General features: G+C 37.5%; 1 protein-coding gene across 5 annotated transcripts in view; it reads right to left on the reverse strand.

Moving 5' to 3' along the window:
* Positions 1-21,832, reverse strand: part of LOC128696388 (uncharacterized) — an 853,106-nt gene that overhangs the window by 682,373 nt on the left and 148,901 nt on the right. For all 5 annotated transcript variants that reach the window (XR_011392932.1, XR_011392933.1, XM_070092516.1 and 2 more), the window contains 3 exons: positions 21,275-21,567; positions 5,472-5,654; positions 2,511-2,675 (listed from right to left, as the gene is read on the reverse strand). Coding sequence is in view for 3 of the 5 variants with exons in the window: in XM_070092516.1 (XP_069948617.1) it covers positions 2,511-2,675; positions 5,472-5,654; positions 21,275-21,567 (641 nt within the window). In the remaining 2 variants the exon portion in view is untranslated. The remainder of the gene's footprint in view (positions 1-2,510; positions 2,676-5,471; positions 5,655-21,274; positions 21,568-21,832) is intronic.

Consider the following 21,832-nt stretch of genomic DNA (forward strand, 5'->3'; position numbering starts at 1 on the left):
GTTTGAGAGATTTAAGAAGCGTACTGGCATACACAGTGTGGTAAGGCATGGTGAGGCTGCCAGTTCTGACAACAAAGCGGCTGAAAAATATGTGCAGGAATTCAAGGAGTAGATAGAGCCTGAAGGACTGAAACCTGAACAAGTGTTCAATTGTGATGAAACAGGCCTCTTTTGGAAGAAAATGCCAAAGAGGACCTACATTACTCAGGAAGAAAAGGCACTGCCAGGACACAAGCCTATGAAAGACAGGCTGATGCTAATGTTCTGTGCTAATGCTAGTGGGGATTTCAAAGTGAAGCCGTTACCAGTGTACCATTCTGAAAATCCCAGTGTGTTCAAGAAAAACAATGTTATGAAGAGTAAATTTTGTGTGTTTTGGAGATCTAATAGTAAGGCATGGGTCACAAGGGACATTTTTGTCGAGTGGTTCAATGAAGTGTTTGGCCCTAGTGTGAAGAATTACCTCCTGGAAAAGAAATTGGATCTCAAGTGCCTCCTAGTAATGGGCAATGCAACTGCTCATCCTCCAAACTTGGATGACCTAATTCTGAAGGAGTTTGGTTTCATCACAGTAAAGTTCTTGCCCCCAAATACCACTCCTCTCCTCCAGCCCATGGCCCAGCAAGTCATTTCAAACTTTAAAAAACTCTACACCAAAGCAATGTTTGAAAGGTGCTTTAATGTAACCTCAGACACTCACTTGTCCCTAAGAGATTTTTGGAAAGAACACTTCAGTATTCTCCATTACATAAGCCTTATAGGTAAGGCTTGGGAGGGAGTGACTACCAGGACTTTGAACTCTGCTTGGAGAAAATTGTGGCCAGATTGTGTCCACAAGAGGGATTTTGAAGGGTTTGAGGCAGCCCATGATGAGCCTATGTCAGTTGTGAACTCTATTGTCGCACTGGGGAGTTCCATGGGGTTGGATGTGAGTTTGGAGGATGTGGAAGAGCTGGTGGAGGACCACAATGAAGAGCTAACCACTGAGGAGCTGCAAGAGCTTCATCAGGAAGAGCAACAGATCGCAGCTCAGAATCTTGCTGCAGAGGAGGAGGAAGAAAGATGGAAGAAGTTGCCTTCTTCAGAAATTAAGGAGATTTTTGAAATGTGGGGTAGGATGGAAAGATTTATGGAGAAACATCACCCAGAGAAGGATGTTGCAAGCCATATCGGCAACTTGTACAGTGACAGAGTCTTGGCCCATTTTAGGGAAGTTTTAAAGAGACGCCAGAAACAGAGCTCTCTGGACAGTTTTTTTGTGAGACAGGACTCCAGTGACTCTCAAGGTGGTCCTAGTGGCATTAAGAAACAGAGAAGAGAAGTAACCCCAGAAAAGCAATTGGTACCCGAGGTGTTGATGGAAGGGGATTCCCCTTCCAAACAGTAAATAATCCAATCTGTCTCCTTCTCCAGTCTTCCATACACAAAGAAGAATCGCCAATAAAGGTAAGTGTTATTCTGTTAACGTTTAATTCATCATGTGCCATTGTATTGTTTATGTACTACATCTATATTTCATGTAAAAAAATTTTTTGTTTTAATACTTCTGGGTGTCAGGAATGGATTAATTGCATTTACATTATTTCTTATGGGGAAAATTGATTCGAAAATCGTCTATTTCGATAATAGTCTCACTTCCAGGAACAGATTATGGACGATTATTGAGGGACCACTGTACATATATTTATTTATTTATTTGGGGCCCTGATATTATATTCTATAGTGAGTTTATTATATTATTTCAGGTCGCTTTTTATATTGTATCTTTATATATGTTTCTAAACTGTTGTATCTGGGCACCTCTGCAAAAACAGTGATGATGTGTGAGTGAGGTGAAAGTGTTGAATGATGATGAAAGTATTTTCGTTTTGGGGATTTTCTTTCTTTTTGGGTCACCCTGCCTATGTGGGAGATGGCCAACTCGTTGGAGAAAAAAAAATCGTGGATTACTGATAAGTGATCTTTTCAGCTGTGACCTTAGGGATAATGCTTTGTTGCTCTTGAGAGAGTCACACCTCAGGGAGTAGTCACTGATTCTGTATCTTAGCCATCATCTCCTTTGCTCTATGGCATTCCTCAAAGCTCTGTTGTTCAACTGATATTGTTTACTGTTTAATTTAGTGCTTCAGATTTACTGATAGATGCCCATGGGGTTATCATTTTTATGCTGATGATGATAAATAAGGCTACATCTAAGTTCTGAATAAGGAAGACGAAAAACATTGTTTTAGTTCTCTGTTGTTGGATATTCAGACTTGGATGACAATAAATTTGAAAATAAATGTCTAGGAAAGTTTGAGTTGGACCTGCCTAGCATGGGCCAGTAGGTCTGCAGCAGTGTTCCTTCTTAAGTGAGTGAGACAGCCTGCTGCAGTGCTCCTTTTTTCTTAGGTTTTTATGTTCTATACAGAGTCAGGTTATACTCAAATACAGTATATATACAAAATCTACAGCTTAATTATCTAAATAAAATCCAGTTACCTTATTATAAAGTTATGAACGTTACTTACTGCAGCATGTATAGGTTCCTGTAGCATCCTTGCAAAGTCATCTATGAGGGAGGAATAGCGAATATCAGCCAGACGTGTGTGGAAGGCTAGAGTACCCAAGAGGTGCAATGATACCTCCAAACTTGATGACCCTGTTCTGTATTCTGCTGGTATCCTTGACATGACCTGCTCAGAGGAGGAAGTACAAGTCATATTGAGCTTTTAAATGCAATTCTTTATTTAAATTATACTTTTATTTTTATCAAATGCTTGACTTTCTTCAGAGCATTACTAAGAGGCAGAATATGAGAATATTTTAATTTTAAGATTCTGGAAAGGAGATGCAGTCGAAAGTGCAAGACAGTTCAAATATGTCTGTGTTAATAGACATCCATATACAAAACAATTTAATAAGGAGGTATTAGGTAGATGGCGAGAATATTTTGAGGAACTTTTAAATGTTAAGGAAGAAAGAGAGGCAGTAATTTCATGCACTGGCCAGGGAGGTATACCATCTTTTAGGAGTGAAGAAGAGCAGAATGTAAGTGTGGGGGAGGTGCGTGAGGCATTACGTAAAATGAAAGGGGGTAAAGCAGCTGGAACTGATGGGATCATGACAGAAATGTTAAAAGCAGGGGGGGATATAGTGTTGGAGTGGTTGGTACTTTTGTTTAACAAATGTATGAAAGAGGGGAAGGTACCTAGGGATTGGTGGAGAGCATGTATAGTCCCTTTATATAAAGGGAAAGGGGACAAAAGAGACTGTAAAAATTATAGAGGAATAAGTTTACTGAGTATACCAGGAAAAGTGTACGGTAGGGTTATAATTGAAAGAATTAGAGGCAAGACAGAATGTAGGATTGCGGATGAGCAAGGAGGTTTCAGAGTGGGTAGGGGATGTATAGATCAAGTGTTTACATTGAAGCATATATGTGAACAGTATTTAGATAAAGGTAGGGAAGTTTTTATTGCATTTATGGATTTAGAAAAGGCATATGATAGAGTGGATAGAGGAGCAATGAGGCAGATGTTGCAAGTATATGGAATAGGTGGTAAGTTATTAAATACTGTAAAGAGTTTTTATGAGGATAGTGAGGCTCAGGTTAGGGTGTGTAGAAGAGAGGGAGACTACTTCCCGGTAAAAGTAGGTCTTAGACAGGGATGTGTAATGTCACCATGGTTGTTTAATATATTTTTAGATGAGGTTGTAAAGGAAGTAAATGCTAGGGTGTTCGGGAGAGGGGTGGGATTAAATTATGGGGAATCAAATTCAAAATGGGAATTGACACAGTTACTTTTTGCTGATGATACTGTGCTTATGGGATTTTCTAAAGAAAAATTGCAAAGGTTAGTGGATGAGTTTGGGAATGTGTGTAAAGGTAGAAAGTTGAAAGTGAACATAGAAAAGAGTAAGGTGATGAGGGTATCAAATGATTTAGATAAAGAAAAATTGGATATCAAATTGGGGAGGAGGAGTATGGAAGAAGTGAATGTTTTCAGATACTTGGGAGTTGACGTGTCGGCGGATGGATTTATGAAGGATGAGTTTAATCATAGAATTGATGAGGGAAAAAAGGTGAGTGGTGCTTTGAGGTATATGTGGAGTCAAAAAACGTTATCTATGGAGGCAAAGAAGGGAATGTATGAAAGTATAGTAGTACCAACACTCTTATATGGGTGTGAAGCTTGGGTGGTAAATGCAGCAGCGAGGAGACAGTTGGAGGCAGTGGAGATGGCCTGTTTAAGGGCAATGTGTGGTGTAAATATTATGCAGAAAATTCGGAGTGTGGAAATTAGGAAAAGGTGTGGAGTTAATAAAGGTATTAGTCAGAGGGCAGAAGAGGGGTTGTTGAGGTGGTTTGGTCATTTAGAGAGAATGGATCAAAGTAGAATGACATGGAAAGCATATAAATCTATAGGGGAAGGAAGGCGGGGTAGGGGTCGTCCTCGAAAGGGTTGGAGAGAGGGGGTAAAGGAGGTTTTGTGGGCAAGGGGCTTGGACTTCCAGCAAGCGTGCATGAGCATGTTAGATAGGAGTGAATGGAGACAAATGGTACTTGGGACCTGACAATCTGTTGGAGTGTGAGCAGGGTAATGTTTAGTGAAGGGATTCAGGGAAACCAGTTATTTTCATATAGTCGGACTTGAGTCCTGGAAATACGAAGTACAATACCTGCACTTTAAAGGAGGGGTTTGGGATATTGGCAGTTTGGAGGGATATGTTGTGTATCTTTATATGTATATGCTTCTAAACTGTTGTATTCTGAGTACCTCTGCAAAAACAGTGATAATGTGCGAGTGTGGTGAAAGTGTTGAATGATGATGAAAGTATTTTCTTTTTGGGGATTTTCTTTCTTTTTTGGGTCACCCTGCCTCGGTGGGAGACGGCCGACTTGAAAGAAAAAAAAAAAAAAAAAAAAAAAAAAATCTTCCTGAAGACATTATTTATAATGGCAGTCACCACTCAGTCATCTTCAATCCAGAATCAGTTGAAACTCAACAACAATCAGTATTAAAGTAGACAAGGGTCATCTTGAGTGACAAAAAAAAAATAAACCCCTCTCAGCTGAACTTAAAGATAACATAATATTAATACATATACTCTACTGAAAGACAATATGAGGTGAATTTTTTGGGTATTCACCTTGAAAGCAAACTTAAATTAAATAAACAGCTACCCTTTCAGATTTTGTTAACCGTGATGTGCAGACATAAATCCCTCACTCCTGCCATAATTAAGCACTTACTCTTAATACCTAAACATGCTAAACACTGGGTCATTGTTAAAACTGAGTGTTCTATATACTGCATAAGAAGCACAGTATTAAGTGTGGATGTTTTGTACACCTAGCAAATTTAAACTTGAATAGGGGGTTGAGTGTTGTCTGGAACCTGGTTAATTGAGCATTCTAATAAATTTTTGTTAAATAATAACAGGTTTACATTATTGATATTTAAAAAAAATTTAATTTCCTAACTTACCTGCTGAATGAAATCTGCAATTTGTTCTGGCATGATCTCTCTCTTACTTCTTTCAGAGTTGTTTATGAACTGTGAGAAGGTTGACCACAGGTGAGTAGCTGTGGTGGTCGATGCCTGCAAGAAGCTCTCTACTCCTGGAATGCTTAGCAACATTGCCTCCATCCCTGTCACTCGCACCACTATCTTTGGGCAGCATAAATGAGCTCATCTAATTATCAAAATTTTGTTTTATAATAAATTATCTCAACTTACTGCCTCAAATATTTTTGCTTTAGACTAACTTCATTTAAATTTAAACAGTGAAAGACATTTACCCTTAGTGGATTTTTATTTTCACTATTGTATGTTCAAAATCCAACTGGCATATAAGTACTACACTAGTACAGTGGACCCCCAAGTTTTGTGATTAATCCGTTCCAAAGAGTCTGTCGACTGGCGAAATTCACGATTGGCGAATCTATTTTCCCCATAAGAAATAATGGAAATCCAATTAATCCGTTTCAGACAGCCAAAAGTATTAACAAAAAATATTTTTTTTGAAGATTAAATATAGATTTACATACAGAAAACAATGACAAATAAATATAAAGGACTTATAAAATGGATAAATGAACATTTAACATCACACTTAACCTTTATTGATTCTTATTGGTGTAGGAGGTAGGTAGGAGGCAAGAGGAAGGCGAAATTATTATGCTTCAATATATATGATGGCAATATCATCACTACGGCTTATTTATCTATCACAATTCATGTAATATGACATTATAAGCAATAGTAATAACATAGAAACATGATATATACTCTAGAATGAATAAAATATGTCATAATGTATGAGAGAAGTATATGGTTTAAGTGTTGTTGTTGGGTTTAAGGGCCACCACTGAGAGAAGCCGTGTTGGTGGCGGTGGAGGCTTTGGCCACCACCATCATCACACTTAAACAATGTATGTAATTTATAAATAAGAAATATTTACATTTTAATTTATAAATAAGAAATATTTACATTTTAATTTATAAATAAGTAAGTTTATTCAGGTATACACAAATACAGTTACATACACAGATTATCATACATAGCAGCATATGTGTAAAGTACCCAGGATAACCCCAAAAATTCAAGACTGACATATTTCCATTGGTGTCCTTTTATATTTACACTTATATTTACTTTTATACTTACACTTTTATATTTACACTTACCTTGGAGGAGATTTTAGTTTAATTAGTTAGTTTGATGAAGGAGATGTTGGCAGAGGTTTAGGGTGGTGGAAGACAGCAGGGCAGTGTATGTTCAGCAGTCCTATACACATCCAACAACATTGGAGAGTTACTCTCATGTTGTTTTTCTATTACTTACTCGCCTAACTTACTTGCTACACTGTTAATTCTACACTATCGCTGGCTGGAGCTATAGCCTTTATCAATACCTGCTGCTTTAGTATCATACATATTGTAGAATCACTGAATCACTGCAGAAGGCACATTCTCCCCTCTCTCTTCCTCCTCTATTTTAGTACTTTGCTATGAGTTTTTTCTTGAATTCTATCATGTTTCTCACCTTCTTTACCAAAGGGCTGGCACAAGAAGCTTTCTTTGGGCCCATGGTGGCTTATTTAGCAGTTGTAAGCACAAAAAGCAATGAATTATTATGAAATGTGTTGTATGAACCTGTGGGGTGATGGTCACATGCTGGTAAACAATGGGACACTGAGTGTGAATAGTGCGGGAGACTGGTTTTGTGTGCGCTGATGGGCAGACGCGTACCAGAAGGTCCAATCACGAACCACAAAGCTAAATTTTGCCGAAAAAACTTGCCGAAAGTCAGATTTCATGAAAGTTGCGGCCACCGAACGGCGGGGGTCCACTGTAATACTGAATAAGAAAATACATAGTAGACATTCTATCTCAAAATATTCTTTTTAATGCTTATCCATCATGAAACCATCTAACAAACAACTGAATTTGTTCACTAGGTTTTTTCTCCTTATGTTTCCCTCTCAAAACTCTTTCTTATTAGGAAAATTTGCAGGTAATGCCTTACACCTTCTTTCATTTACCCTCAACCATTTTTTTTAAACTATCATTTCATCTCTCTATATTTTCTTTTTTATAGTATAAATATCTATAAAGCTAGGAATTCTTATCAAGTATTTACACCTGCAAAAAAGTCACCCTACCTTGTTGAAAAATGGTCAGCATAGTAAAAAAAAAAAAAAAATAAGAAAAGAATACAGTAGACTGTAGGATAGCATGTGATCTGTTAACATGTTTTCGCTCCTACATGGTTGCACAATTGTGGTATATTTTCAGGAAAATAAAAAAAACATCTGTTTACATGGTGGAGTCCATGCAGGGTAAAATGTGGCATGTGCCACAGTCTTTCTCCTCTACCTCACAGTGAGTCTTAGAGCAAATTCACTGTCTTGTGGGGGAGGCCTATGTAATATACACAACCCCCCTCACCCACTGCTCTGTTCATACATGTCCAATATCATACTCAGTCTCTGTTAATGAATCGACTTTTTATTTTTTCATCATCCCATCTCATCTCTGGATATTAACAGAAGCACCTAAGAGGAATGTGAGTGATCCTGGAACTGTAAAAAATTAAACCATGAAAGTCTCGGTGTTTTGAAGAAAATAGAGATATTAGATAAGCTTTTAAGAGTGGTGTATGTGTGGTGGAGTCAGCACAAGCCTTAATGAGGGATTACTTTTTACAATTAATAAGAGTAAGGCAAGGATACGAACTTGTGCAATGAGTAATTCAGGTTGTAACCTTCTGAAAAGAATGACAAATAGGTCAAAACAGCTAAATAAGACAGAAAAATTGAGTGAGTGGATTGAGTAAAAGATCAAGAAAGGTGTACCACTTAATTTTATCTTAATGAGGAAAAAACGTACTATAAAACATTGTGTGATGAGGAAGACCTGAAGTACAGGTTTAGTACAGGGTAGTTCCACAAGTTCAAACTGCTCAGTTGACTGAATAATATTAAGTTTTCTGGTGAAAGTGCTTCTGCTGCAGAGAATTTTCATGTTGAGTTACAGTAAATTATTTCTGAGGGGTGCTACAAGCCACAAGTGTTTAATGCAAAAGAGACAAGTCTTTATTAGAAGATGCAATAAGAACTGATATCAGTCAGCATGAGATAAGAGCACAGAGATTTAAGGCAGCTTTCTTCTTAGGAATAAAAGATAAAGAATCTAACACAAAGTGGGAGTTGTCACAGTTGCTGTTTGCTGATGACACTGTGCTTTTAGGAGATTCTGAAGAGGAGCTGCAGAGGTTGGTGGATGAGTTTGATAAGGTATGTAAAAGAAGAAAATTAAAAGTGAATATAGGAAAGAATAAGGTGATGAGGATAACAAAAAAAAAATAGGTAATGAAAGATTGGATATCAGAGTGGAGGGAGAGAGTATGGAGGTCGTGAAAGTATTCAGATATTTAGGAGTGGATATGCCAGCAGATGGGTCTATGAAAGATGAGGTGAATCATAGAACTAACGAAGGGAAAAAGGTGAGTGGTGCACTGAGGAGTCTGTGGAGACAAAGAACTTTGTCCATGGAAGCAAAGAGGGAATTGTATGAGAGAATAGTTATACCAACGCTCTTATATGGGTGCAAAGCATGGGTGGTGAATGTTGCAACAAGGAAAAGGATGGGGGCAGTGGAGGTGTTGTGTCTGAGGGCAACGTGTGGTGCGAGGGGCTTGGACTTCCAGCAAGCACACCTGAGCATGTTAGATAGGAGCAAATGGAAACAAATGGTTTTTAGGACTTGACGTGCTGTTGGAGTGTGAGCAGGGTAATATTTATGAAGGGATTCAGGAAATTGGCAGGCTGGACTTGAGTCCTGGAGATGGGAAGTACAGTGCCTGCACTCTGAAGGAGTGGGAGTTAATGTTGCAGTTTTATAATTGTAGTGTAAGCACATCTCTGGCAAGATGGTGATGGAGTGAATGATGGTGAAAACTTTTCTTTTTCGGGCCACCCTACCTTAGTGGGAAACCGCCAATGTGTTAATAAAAAAAAATAAAAAAAAATTGTATGAGCTATGCCCCTCAAGGGAGGTTCCTTGATGCTAGTGAGGGGCTCTTGATCTAGGAAATTGGATCTATGCTCCAGTTTCCTGAATTGAGCCTGAGTGCCTTCCATCATCCCCCCACAGAAGATGTATAATCCCTACAAGTTTAGTGCTCCCCCATGATAATAATAATAATGAAGAGGATCCTGACAAGTCTAGAAGCACTGCTCTGAAATGGGGCTAGAGCAGCTGATGATGCCTTACCATCTGCTGTATAAAGTACTGAGGATAAAAGAGACAATAGATACATTACAGAATTTCTCAGTACTCCAGTACAACCAACAGTATCAGTGCAAAAGCCTCAACCATTCACCTTAGCTAACAATCCACAAGCATCCACCTCAGCTAATGATCTAACTTCCACATCAGCTAGTGATCCTCAATCTTCCACCTCAGCCCAGCAGGGCCACACCATTTCTCACCACACCTATCAAAATATCAAAATCATTGTCATACGCCAGCAACCAGAATTTAAGTTAAGAAGTAATATAGGTTGGCCATCACTAATCCAGCAATCAGTAATCTCATCAACACCATTGTTAATGAGGAGCTACTCAAAATATCTACTTGGATGACAGCCAATAAAGTTACACTTAACACTGACAAAACCTTCAATATTATGTTTGGTAACAGAGCAGGTGTTGCACAACTTAACATTAAGATCGACAACACTCATATTGCCAAACATAATGAGGGCCAATTCCAAGGCCTGCACCTCGACAGCAACCTGAATTTTGGCACCCATATCCAACGTGCAGATTGTGGCACGTAGTAACGTGCCCTTCTCACACTATACTATTCACTCATTTATCCCTACCTCACCTATGCTATTTGTGCTTGGGGATCAACTGCAGCAACACACCCCTAAAACCAATAATAACCCAACAAAAAGCTGGAGTAAGAATAATCACACAATCCAATCCCAGGCAACAACCTCCCCCCCCTCTTCACAGATCTAAACTTACTGTTCAGAACATCCACACTTACTACTGTGCAATCCACATTTGGAGAACCTTAAACTCCAATATTAATTATGACCTAAAACACTTTCTTGATAGTTGTGACAGGACCCACAGGCATAACACCAGACACAAACATCTGTATGACATTCCCCGTGTCCAGCTAAACGTATACAAAAATTCATTGTACATAAAAGGGCCTAAAATCTGGAACACCCTACCTGAAAACTCTAGAACTGCAGACACATTCATCACTTTCAAAACTACCATTAGAAAACATCTTATCTCCCTGACACACCCCACCGTCAGCTAACTACATGAAAACCACCTATTCTCTTGTATCATACACACATATAAAAGAACCTAGATCTCCCCTCAATATCTGTGATTCCCCACAATTCGCACCTACCCTCACCCAACTGACTATAAACATAGAAATACATAATACAACTATTACCTAATGAATCTTAACTAGTCATAAGTTTGCCTGTGATACTATAATATTGTACCAAAACAAAACCATTCACATTGCTAAATTTATGAACTGTAATGCAGTTACTTAGTCTTAATACCAGTATGCTCCTTAATCTGTAACAATATAGAGTTTTGAATTAATCTTAGTCTGCCCGAAATGTCTAGTCATGCTAGGTGTGATTGTGGCCATCTCTGTAATTAGTTTTATATATGTAAACCACACAATATCCTATAATATGTAAAACTGACTTGAGTCCTGGAAATGGGAAGTACAATGCCTGCACTCTAAAGGAGGGGTTCGGGATATTGGCAATTTGGAAGGATATGTTGTGTATCTTTATAGGTATATGCTTCTAAGCTGTTGTGTTCTGAGCACCTCTGCAAAAGCAGTGATTATGTATGAGTGAGGTGAAAGTGTTGAATGATGATGAAAGTATTTTCTTTTTGGGGATTTTCTTTCTTTTTTGGGTCACCCTGCCTCGGTGGGAGATGGCCAACTTGTTAAAAAAAAAAAAAAATATCAACACTACAGCTTATTTGCCTATCACAATTGATCTAATATGACATAAGAACCAATATAAATAACATAAAACATGTTGAATACTCCAGAATGAATAATATTTGGCATAACACCGAGCAGTTTGACGGAGGTATGAAGAGGATATGGTATACAAATACCATTCTCCTATCCCTGTCTTGGGGGCTTATATTAGAGAAAACAGAGTATAGCAAAGGGCTAACTGTGATATACACTCGTACTACACCATAAACCTGAAACAAAAAAGTTATTTTCTCTATAAAGATTATCACAAATAGAAGCATATGTGTAGAGAACCTAGGATAACCCAAAAAAGTCAATGTGGCTTATTTTTAGTACCTGGCTTGGGTTAGCCATATATGATTTTTGGTAAATATTCAATTCCCAGCCAGGGTAGAAACATTAGGCATTTTTCTTTACACCTGTTGTCTATGTTTGCCCATCAGTAAATGGGTACCTGGGTATTAGCCGACTAGTGTGGGTGTTATCCTGGGACACTGACCTAATTTTCTTGACAGTAATACGTCACTGATGTCAGCTAGGCCTGTATACCTTGTACATGTACATGTACAGTGGCAGCGGCAGCAGCGACTTCCAAGCTCCGTACTTTTCTCCAACTATCAGAGCTACCAATGCTCCTATGATGACCTAGTTACAAGCAAAACTGCACTACCCAACGTAGCACCCAGAATGACCAAAGATTACCAACAGTGAAACCTACAAATCGAAAATAATAGAGATCAAAGGAAGACTGCCCACAAACCAAAAGCAACACCCCGCTGCCAGCCGAACAATGTAACCCTAAGCTTTGTATAACTACAACTTCTTCTTAACTACAACAATTCCTGTAGTATTATGAGGCGCAATCTAAGAGGAAACAGCACCAAGGCCAGCAAGAAAACACCGAAAAATCAACTATTCAAAAAATGTAGCCAGGACGACGCCGGCTCAGCAACCACCCCACTCACCACCGCTCAAGGCGACACCACAACAATAACAACAAACATGGCTGCCACCAGCCCATCCTCCCCTCTCTTCCCTGGATTCAACCTACCAAGTAGTCTCTCAGGTATGACCAACGATCCAGATACCCTAAAGACATGCATCTCCAACTTAGTTATTGAAAATATGAATCTTCGAGAGACGGTAACAAAACAAGACACCAGGATGACACAACTCGAGAACAAAATCCTCAGTCTTGAACAAAAGTTACCAACACCAGGAATGACTAACTGTGACAAGACCATCCAAACAGTCATAGATAGCCATACCCAACAAATAATATCTCTTAATACAAAGGTTGAAGAAGCAGTAAAAGACTGAAAGAACAACTTAGATAACCAGTTCAGTGACTACTTTGCTCTCCAAGAAGATAAAACTGAGCAAGATAAACTATCGGATGCAGTAATAGTTAACAGTCCACTTTTTCCCAGTGATATGAACCAAACAAACAGTAAAGAAATTACTCTGCAGATCATAAAGGACCAAACAAGTGTTATTGTACCAGAGTCTGAAATAAAAGAAGCCAGGTTACTAGGATCCCATGGTAGAAAAAGTGTTATGCTTAGATTCCACTCACATGACAGGAAAAAAGACTTAATTATTGCATCTATTAAAGTAAAGAAAGAGGTATACATAAACGAGTGTCTTACCAAAAAACGTCAGAACCTCCTGTATAGAGTCAGAAAACTTAAGCGGGAGAATAACGACACAATACACCAATGCTTCACACGGGATGGGAAAATTCTTGTTAGGAAAAGAAATGTAGGTCAACTGTACACAATCACGAACGAGAATGATCTATCACGATTTCTCAGGGATACTAATCTTACAGAGAATAACTAAACAATGTCCAACTTAAAAGCCTACGTAGCGTAGTGTATGTTTTGCTCCATTATTGTTCAAATTTCATTGTACAATCTCTTAGTAATTAAATAATCAACTACCTCATTTTGTGATTTTACTAGTAAGCATAAGTCACCTTATGTAATTTTCTTATTTACTATTGTTTGTTTAAACATTAGCTGAATTGATACTTTCTCTGTCCATATTACTACCTCATATTTTTTTAAATATTATCAATTGATATTACTTACTAAAATTAATAATTATCATTTTTACTATAATTTCAATTTACTCTTAACATTTTTGACATTTAATAACCATTACTTGTCTAATTACCTTTTTTTTTTTTTTTTTTCAACAAGTCGGCCGTCTCCCACCGAGGCAGGGTGACCCAAAAAAGAAAGAAAACAATTTTCTTCTTCTTATTCTTTTTAGTAATCTTTACAGGAAAAGAGGTTACTAGCCCATTGTTCCCGGCATTTTAGTTGACTTTTACAACACGCATGGCTTACGGAGGAAAGATTCTTATTCCACTTCCCCATGGATATAAAAGGAAAAGTAATAAGACCAAGAACTATTAAGATAAAATCAAAGAAAACTCAGACGAGTGTGTATAAATAAATGTGTACATGTATGTGTAGTGTGACCTAAGTGTAAGTAGAAGTAGCAAGACATGCCTGTAATCTTGCATATTTATGAGACAGACAAAAGACATCAGCAATCCTACCATCATGTAAAACAATCACAGGCTTTCGTTTTACACTCACTTGGCAGGACGGTAGTACCTCCCTGGATGGTTGCTGTCTACCAACCTACTACCTACCTAATTACCTTTACCTGTTTTAATACCACATTTACTATCTTAGAGTACTCTTAATTACCTTGTACTGCCATATAACCTCTAGTATAACTACCAGTGCAATATTGAATGAAATAAACATTACTTTTTCACTTTTTTTGTAATCATTATTACTTGCTAAAATTTTATTAAACACCATATTTACTACCAGTCAATTTTACTTTTGTACATTAAACATTATTTTATACTTCCCATAACATTTTGTTGCCAAATTTTCAAGTTTGTATATTCAACTCCAACCTTTATACAGTGGACCCCCGCATAACGATTACCTCCGAATGCGACCAATTATGTAAGTGTATTTATGTAAGTGTGTTTGCACATGTATGTTTGGGGGTCTGAAATGGACTAATCTACTTCACAATATTTCTTATGGGAACAAATTCGGTCAGTACTGGCACCTGAACATACTTCTGGAGTGAAAAAATATCGTTAACCGGGGGTCCACTGTATTATCCTTTGTACCTGTGTACCTGTGTACCTGTTTACCTGTCTACCATCTTACTATCATATTATAACCAAGACATTACCATTGTTATTTTTTACTGTTATTCTTTTGGTACTTTAATTGTGAATTTTATTTTGTCAATTTAAATCTAGTTATACTCTTGATCTTGTCAACAACCTATACCAGACTCTAGTGCAATTGCAAGTACCATTTCAATTTGTATTTTTATATTATAAGTTTATATTATAATTCCTACTCTAAGATTGTTTTCATATCTTAGTGACTATATTGTGTGTGCAATTAGTGTATATTTCAATTATATTATTGTTCAAGGCCCTTAACTATCTTTGCTAACTAGTACCAACTACCTCATATATCTTTTTTTTTTTTCTACTTTTTTTATTCTTTTGCTACCTTAACTTGTATATTTTATCTTGTCAATTTAAATCTAGTTATACTCTAATTCTTGTAAACAACTTATATAACACCTTAGTGCAATTACAATTGAGTCTTGTGCCTTTTTTATATTATTAGATTAAACTCAGTTGTACTATAGTCAATACCAAATTCATTATATTAGACCATATTGCAATTACTAGTGAGAGACTGGTGCTATTTTTAATTTGTATTTTTATATTATTAGATTAAATCTAGTTGTACTATAGTTCATTCTAGCTCAAAACATAGACTCCACAAAAGTCATTATATTAGACCTTAGTACAATTACAAGTGAGAGTCTTGTTCTATTTTAAATTTGTATTTTTATATTACTAGTTTATACCTAGTTGTACTTTAGTTCATTCCAGCACAACACATAGACAACATCAACTTCATTATGTGTAGTAGTGACTATACTCTATATGACCAAAATACTCTAGCTATATACTTATCCAAGCTTCCCACCACTACAGATATCAGTACTAGAACTCAACACATAACACAGGATATAAATAACCATAATTTAAACCTAGAAGATGATTGATCACGTTGACCCTGATCTAAACCTCCATAATCTGACACACAATCAAAACCTATTGGAAAGTAACTGCCTTTATTACACAGCATCACAAGCCAGCACTATCCTAAACAATGCTAAAAGCCTATCAGTACTTAACTACAACATCAGGTCCTTAAGCAAACACTATGATGACCTCCTGGCACTCCTTGAATCACTAAAGACACCCTTCTCCTGCATTATTCTTACTGAGACCTGGCTTAAGCAGGACACAATAGATATCTACCCTCTACCAGGACACACAGCAATTCACAACTGCAGACCAAACCAAGTTGGGGGTGGTATTGCAATCTATTACTCTAACCAATTATCTTGTATTAGCACCACTTGCTTTAGTGATGAATATGGGGAATACATTTTTGCTAATTTTACTGTAAAAAACCTTAAGACACCTATAACAATCGGTGCCATTTACCGGATACCCCACACAAACATCCCAAATTTCAGTGAGAAATTAAAGTCACTAATAACAAACAGACAAATGAATAAGCACCACCTTCTCTTAGCTGGAGACTTCAACATCAACCTTGGCTTACTAGATGATCAGCCTGTAACTGATTTCATCAACAATATGAACAACACACTTCTCATACCAACAATAACTAAACCAACCAGGATCACTGAGACAAGTGCAACCATAATAGACCACATATGGACCAATATACTAGCCCCCCTTAAATCAGGGATAATCACAGATAGCACTACAGACCACTACCCTACCTTCCTCCTGACAAACATTAATAAACCACCACTTGAATACAACAAAGTCTCATTTAGACTCCATGACGAGGCCTCAATAAGGAAGTTCACAACTGACCTAGAGATTGTTGACTGGCCTACAGAATTCTCCAAGGCCAATGGTATTGATGACTGGACAGACATTTTTCTTAACAAATTACTTAGACTATACAACAAACATTGTCCTATAGAAACGAAACAGATCACAAACAAACGGCTTGGTTGCCCATGGCTAACCAGCACCATTCTGAAATCCATTGGAAAATAAAGAATATCCACTAGGAATTTTTATTGACCTAAGAAAAGCTTTTGACACAGTAGACCACGACATCCTACTCCACAAACTTGACCATTACGGTATAAGAGGCCATGCGCTTGCTTATTTCAAATCTTACCTTACTAATAGGTATCAGTATGTTACCATTAGAGACACAGCATCAACAACACGGCCACTTGATACTGGAGTTCCGCAGGGAAGTGTCCTTGGTCCCCTGCTCTTCCTCATATACATCAATGATCTTCCAAACGTATCTCAACACCTGAAACCCAATCTCTTTGCTGACGACACGACTTATGTCATCTCTCACCCTAATCTTGCCACCCTCAACACCATTGTTAACGAGGAGCTGATCAAAATATCGACTTGGATGACAGCCAATAATCTTACGCTTAACACTGACAAAACCTACTATATTATGTTTGGTAGCAGAGCAGGAGATGCACAAATTAACATTAAGATCGACAACACTCTAATTACCAGACATAATGAGGGCAAATTCCTAGGCCTATACCTTGACATCAACCTGAATTTCAGCACCCATATCCAACACATAACCAAAAAAGTATCCAAAACAGTTGGGATCCTCTCCAAGATACGATACTACGTGCCGCAAAATGCCCTTCTCACACTACACCACTCACTTATTTATCCATACCTCACCTATGCTATTTGTGCTTGGGGATCAACTGCAGCAACACACCTAAAGCCAATAATAACCCAACAAAAAGCTGCAGTAAGAATAATCACTAAATCCCATCCCTGGCAACACCCCCCACCCCACTCTTCATAGATCTAAACTTACTCCCTGTTCAGTACATCCACACTTACTACTGTGCAATCTACATCTACAGGACCTTAAACTCCAATATCAACCTTGACCTAAAACGCTTTCTTGATAGTTGTGACAGAACCCACAGGCATAACACCAGACACAAACATCTCTACGACATTCCCCATGTCCGACTAAACCTTTACAAAAATTCAATGTATGTCAAAGGCCCTAAAATCTGGAACACCCTACCTGAGAACTCTAGAACTGCAGACACATTCATCACCTTCAAAACTACCATTAGAAAACATCTTATCTCCCTGATAAACCCCATCAACTAACTACACTCACCCATTTGACCATAAACAGAAATCTTCTTCTTCTTTCAACTTACCAGCCGTATCCCACTGAGGTGGGGTGGCCCAAAAGAAAAAACTGAAGTTTCTCCTTTTAAATTTAGTAATATATACAGGAGAAGGGGTTACTAGCCCCTTGCTCCCGGCATTTTAGTCGCCTCTTACGACACGCATGGCTTACAGAGGAAGAATTCTGTTCCACTTCCCCATGGAGATAAGAGGAAATAAACAAGAACATGAATTAGAAAGAAAATAGAAGAAAACCCAGAGGGGTGTGTATATATATGCTTGTACATGTATGTGTAGTGTGACCTAAGTGTAAGTAGAAGTAGCAAGACTTACCTGTAATCTTGCATATTTATGAGACAGACAAAAGACACCAGCAATCCTACCATCATGTAAAACAATTACAGGCTTTCGTTTTACACTCACTTGGCAGGACGGTAGTACCTCCCTGGGCGGTTGCTGTCTACCAACCTACTACCTACATAAACAGAAATATTAATCTCAATCTTAAAATAATCAATCCTATGATACTCCAATACTGAAACTATGTACTGTGCCAAAACAAAAGCATTCACATTGCTAAACTCACAAACTAGTATTTAGTCACTTAGCCATAATACCAACTTACCTCATAATTTGTAATATTTTAAAATAAAGAATTAAACTAAGTCTGCCCGAAATGCCTAGCCATGCTAGGCATTCTAGTGGTACACTCTGTAATCATTATTTAACTACATGTAAACCACACAACAACCAAATTCTGTAAATTCAACATTGTAATCTTTATAGAGAATAAACTTTGAATTTGAATTTGAATTATTATTCTTTCAACACACCGGCCGTATCCCACCGAGGCAGGGTGGCCCAAAAGGAAAAACCAAAGTTTCTCCTTTTACATTTAGTAATATATACAGGAGAAGGGGTTACTAGCCCCTTGCTCCTGGCATTTTAGTTGCCTCTTACAACACGCATGGCTTACGGAGGAAGAATTCTGTTCCACTTCCCCATGGAGATAAGAGGAAATAAACAAGAACAAGAACTAAAAAGAAAATAGGAGAAAACCCAGAGGGGTGTATATATATATGCTTGTACATGTATGTGTAGTGTGACCTAAGTGTGAGTAGAAGTAGCAAGACACACCTGTAATCTTGCATATTTATGAGACAGACAAAAAAAACACCAGCAATCCTACCATCATGTAAAACAATTACAGGCTTTTGTTTTACATTCACCTGGCAGGACAGTAGTACCTCCCTGGGTGGTTGCTGTCTACCAACCTACTACCTCAAATTATATTATTATTATTTTCTCAGTTGTTTTTTGGGTTATCTTATTCAAACTTGGGCAATGGATGATGGAAAGATACTTCTTAACGTACACCAAAAATGAAAGAAATCAGACCATAAATAGCGGAGTTCACTTCTCAGCCATTAGTGGCCACTTAGCGGTATACTATTTTCGTATGTTTTTTATGGTTATAATCCTCATTTTTTCGGTCTCATTTAATAGAATGAAAGCTATATTACAGAAATAGATATGATTTTGATTGCTTTCATGAAAAAAAGTACCTTGAAATTGTGCTCACAGTAGCGAAAATGTTCTATTCTTTAGCGAAGCTCAAGAGTAAACAAATGACGTCACCGTCCAATACCTGTCCGCCTGCCAGTCTAAATTCCAGTACGAAGTCAAGAATGGATTGACATTATTTATACAATTATTACAATAATGAAGCAGTCTGCATAACAGTAAATATTCTATTTTTTTGTGAATAAAAATTCCAAATGAAAGGCAAGAGTAATATAAGAGGGGCCTGTAGCCGTGACTAATGAACAGAGAAAATGTTATTTTAGTGCCAGGAATGTCTGCATTGTTTATTTTGGGCCCTATTTTGAAATTGGCATCTGTTGAAATTTGTGTTAAATAGGCCAAATTGCCAATTTCTGACCACTTTATTGGGTAGTTGAAATAAGTGAATGGGCAGTTTCTTGTACTCAGTTGACAGACTAGAAGTAAATAAGTTTATTCAGGTATACACAAATACAGTTACAAAGATTATCATACATAGCAGTGTATGTATAGAGAACCTAGGATAACCCAGAAAAGTCAGACAAAGTGACTTATTTCCAGTACCTGGCTTGGGCTTGCCATATATGATTTTTGGTAAATATTTTTTTTTCCTCGGTTATTTGTTGGGCTATCTCATTGAAACTTGGGCAATGTATGATGGAAAGATGCTTCTTAACGTACAACAAAAATAAAAAAGACAGACGATAAATAAGGGAGTTCACTTCTCAGCCATTAGCTGCCTCTTTGCAGTATATTTTCATATGGTTTATATGGTTGTATTCTCATTTTCTTTGGACTCATTTGATAGAATGGAAGATATATTACAGAAATAGACATGATTTTGATTGCTTTCATGACGAAAAGTACCTTGAAATTGAGCTCAAAGTAGCGGAAATGTTCGATTTTTGCCGATGTTTAATGAACTGTGTAAGTCAAGTTGGTTAATTTTATTAAGTGTATTCTAATCTAACCACTCTGTAATCCAGCAAACTTAGTAATCCGGCACACTACAGGTCCCAATGATGCCTGATTTGTGATGGAGGACCTGTGCAATGATAAATGCTATATGAAAATACACCTCAAAGTCGGCATTTTAATCCAAAAAAACGGTCAGTTTTTTTTTTATTATGAACTGCGTGCTTCAGGATTTTTTTCTGTGGTGCACACTGACCATACAGACCCATTCTCTCACATGTGGACCTACCAGCTTTCTCCTGCTTGATTGGAAGCCGCTAGAATTTATGCATATTAATGCATCCGAAACACTGGCTCGTAAGACGTATATATACGACCAAAACAGTCAAAGGGTTAAAGGTTGATACATTTTAAAGAAACTATGAAACTTATTTAACTGCACCAGAAACTTATTCTGCACTATTCCATTTGCAAACAATGAGGTAGATGGAGCTAGGCTCATAAGATATATGGATCCTTTTCTTGGATCATGCAGAGACCAAAATACATCTAGTCTGTGTTAATGAGTGTAAAAATGAGTGTAAATTATCCAGTGTATGTAAATTGTGTGAACTGAAAATCTCTGTGCCTTAACAAGTAAATCCTACATGAACAGAAAATAAACAGCACAAAGGTTCTGTATATTTTGGCCTTAATCATTCTCTCTCTCTCTGATTGAAGCTGAAATATGCAGTCTTTTTATGGCTATTTTTATATTCTATTCATATATTATTTACCTGTTAACTATTTAATATTTCTGAAACTCATGTATCATCTCAAGAGCTATGTTGTGTAACTGTTCAGATGTTAATGTCAGAGCAATTTTGTGTAATACTGCATAGTTTAAAAGTACAATTGCTTTTAAACTATCAGGTTTAGCCAGTGTAACTAAGACTGTTCTAGTTACCTGTGCCAGCTCATGTGTGTCTCCATTGTGATGCAGGGCAACATTGAAGTAGAATGCCCTTGGAGCAGGTGAGTACCTGCCCCACACTAGGTCCCCAGTCAGGCTGATGGCTGTATGGATATCCAAGTGGATTGTCTGGAAGAGGTGCCGTGAGTGCTGACGTGGATCATACCACACTGGGTCTGGTACCTCAGACCCAATATCAGTGGTGGCCAGTAGTTCACGCAAAGTTAATAGACTAGGATTGTCAGATGAAATCACAGACTGGACGTGACTCCACACATAAGAAGCAACTGACGGAAAAAGTTCAGATGAATTAGTAAAATCATGTGCTTTTAATGCGCTACTCCTTTTCTAATACAGTGATTACCATTTTCCAGTACTCATTTGTCCCATACAACACAAATGGACCAAATCTACTAGTAATGACATGATAATGATTCAGAATAGACTAAAACTTTATCTAAATTCTGCTCTTCAAATTGAAGTGGTATGAAAGCTATAATTCAGAGAGGTAGTGTTGCTGAGATGGTTTGGTCATTTAGAAAGGATGGAACA

This window comes from Cherax quadricarinatus, chromosome 39 (genome assembly GCF_038502225.1).
Source record: "Cherax quadricarinatus isolate ZL_2023a chromosome 39, ASM3850222v1, whole genome shotgun sequence".
NCBI classification, from domain to species: Eukaryota; Metazoa; Arthropoda; class Malacostraca; order Decapoda; family Parastacidae; genus Cherax; species Cherax quadricarinatus.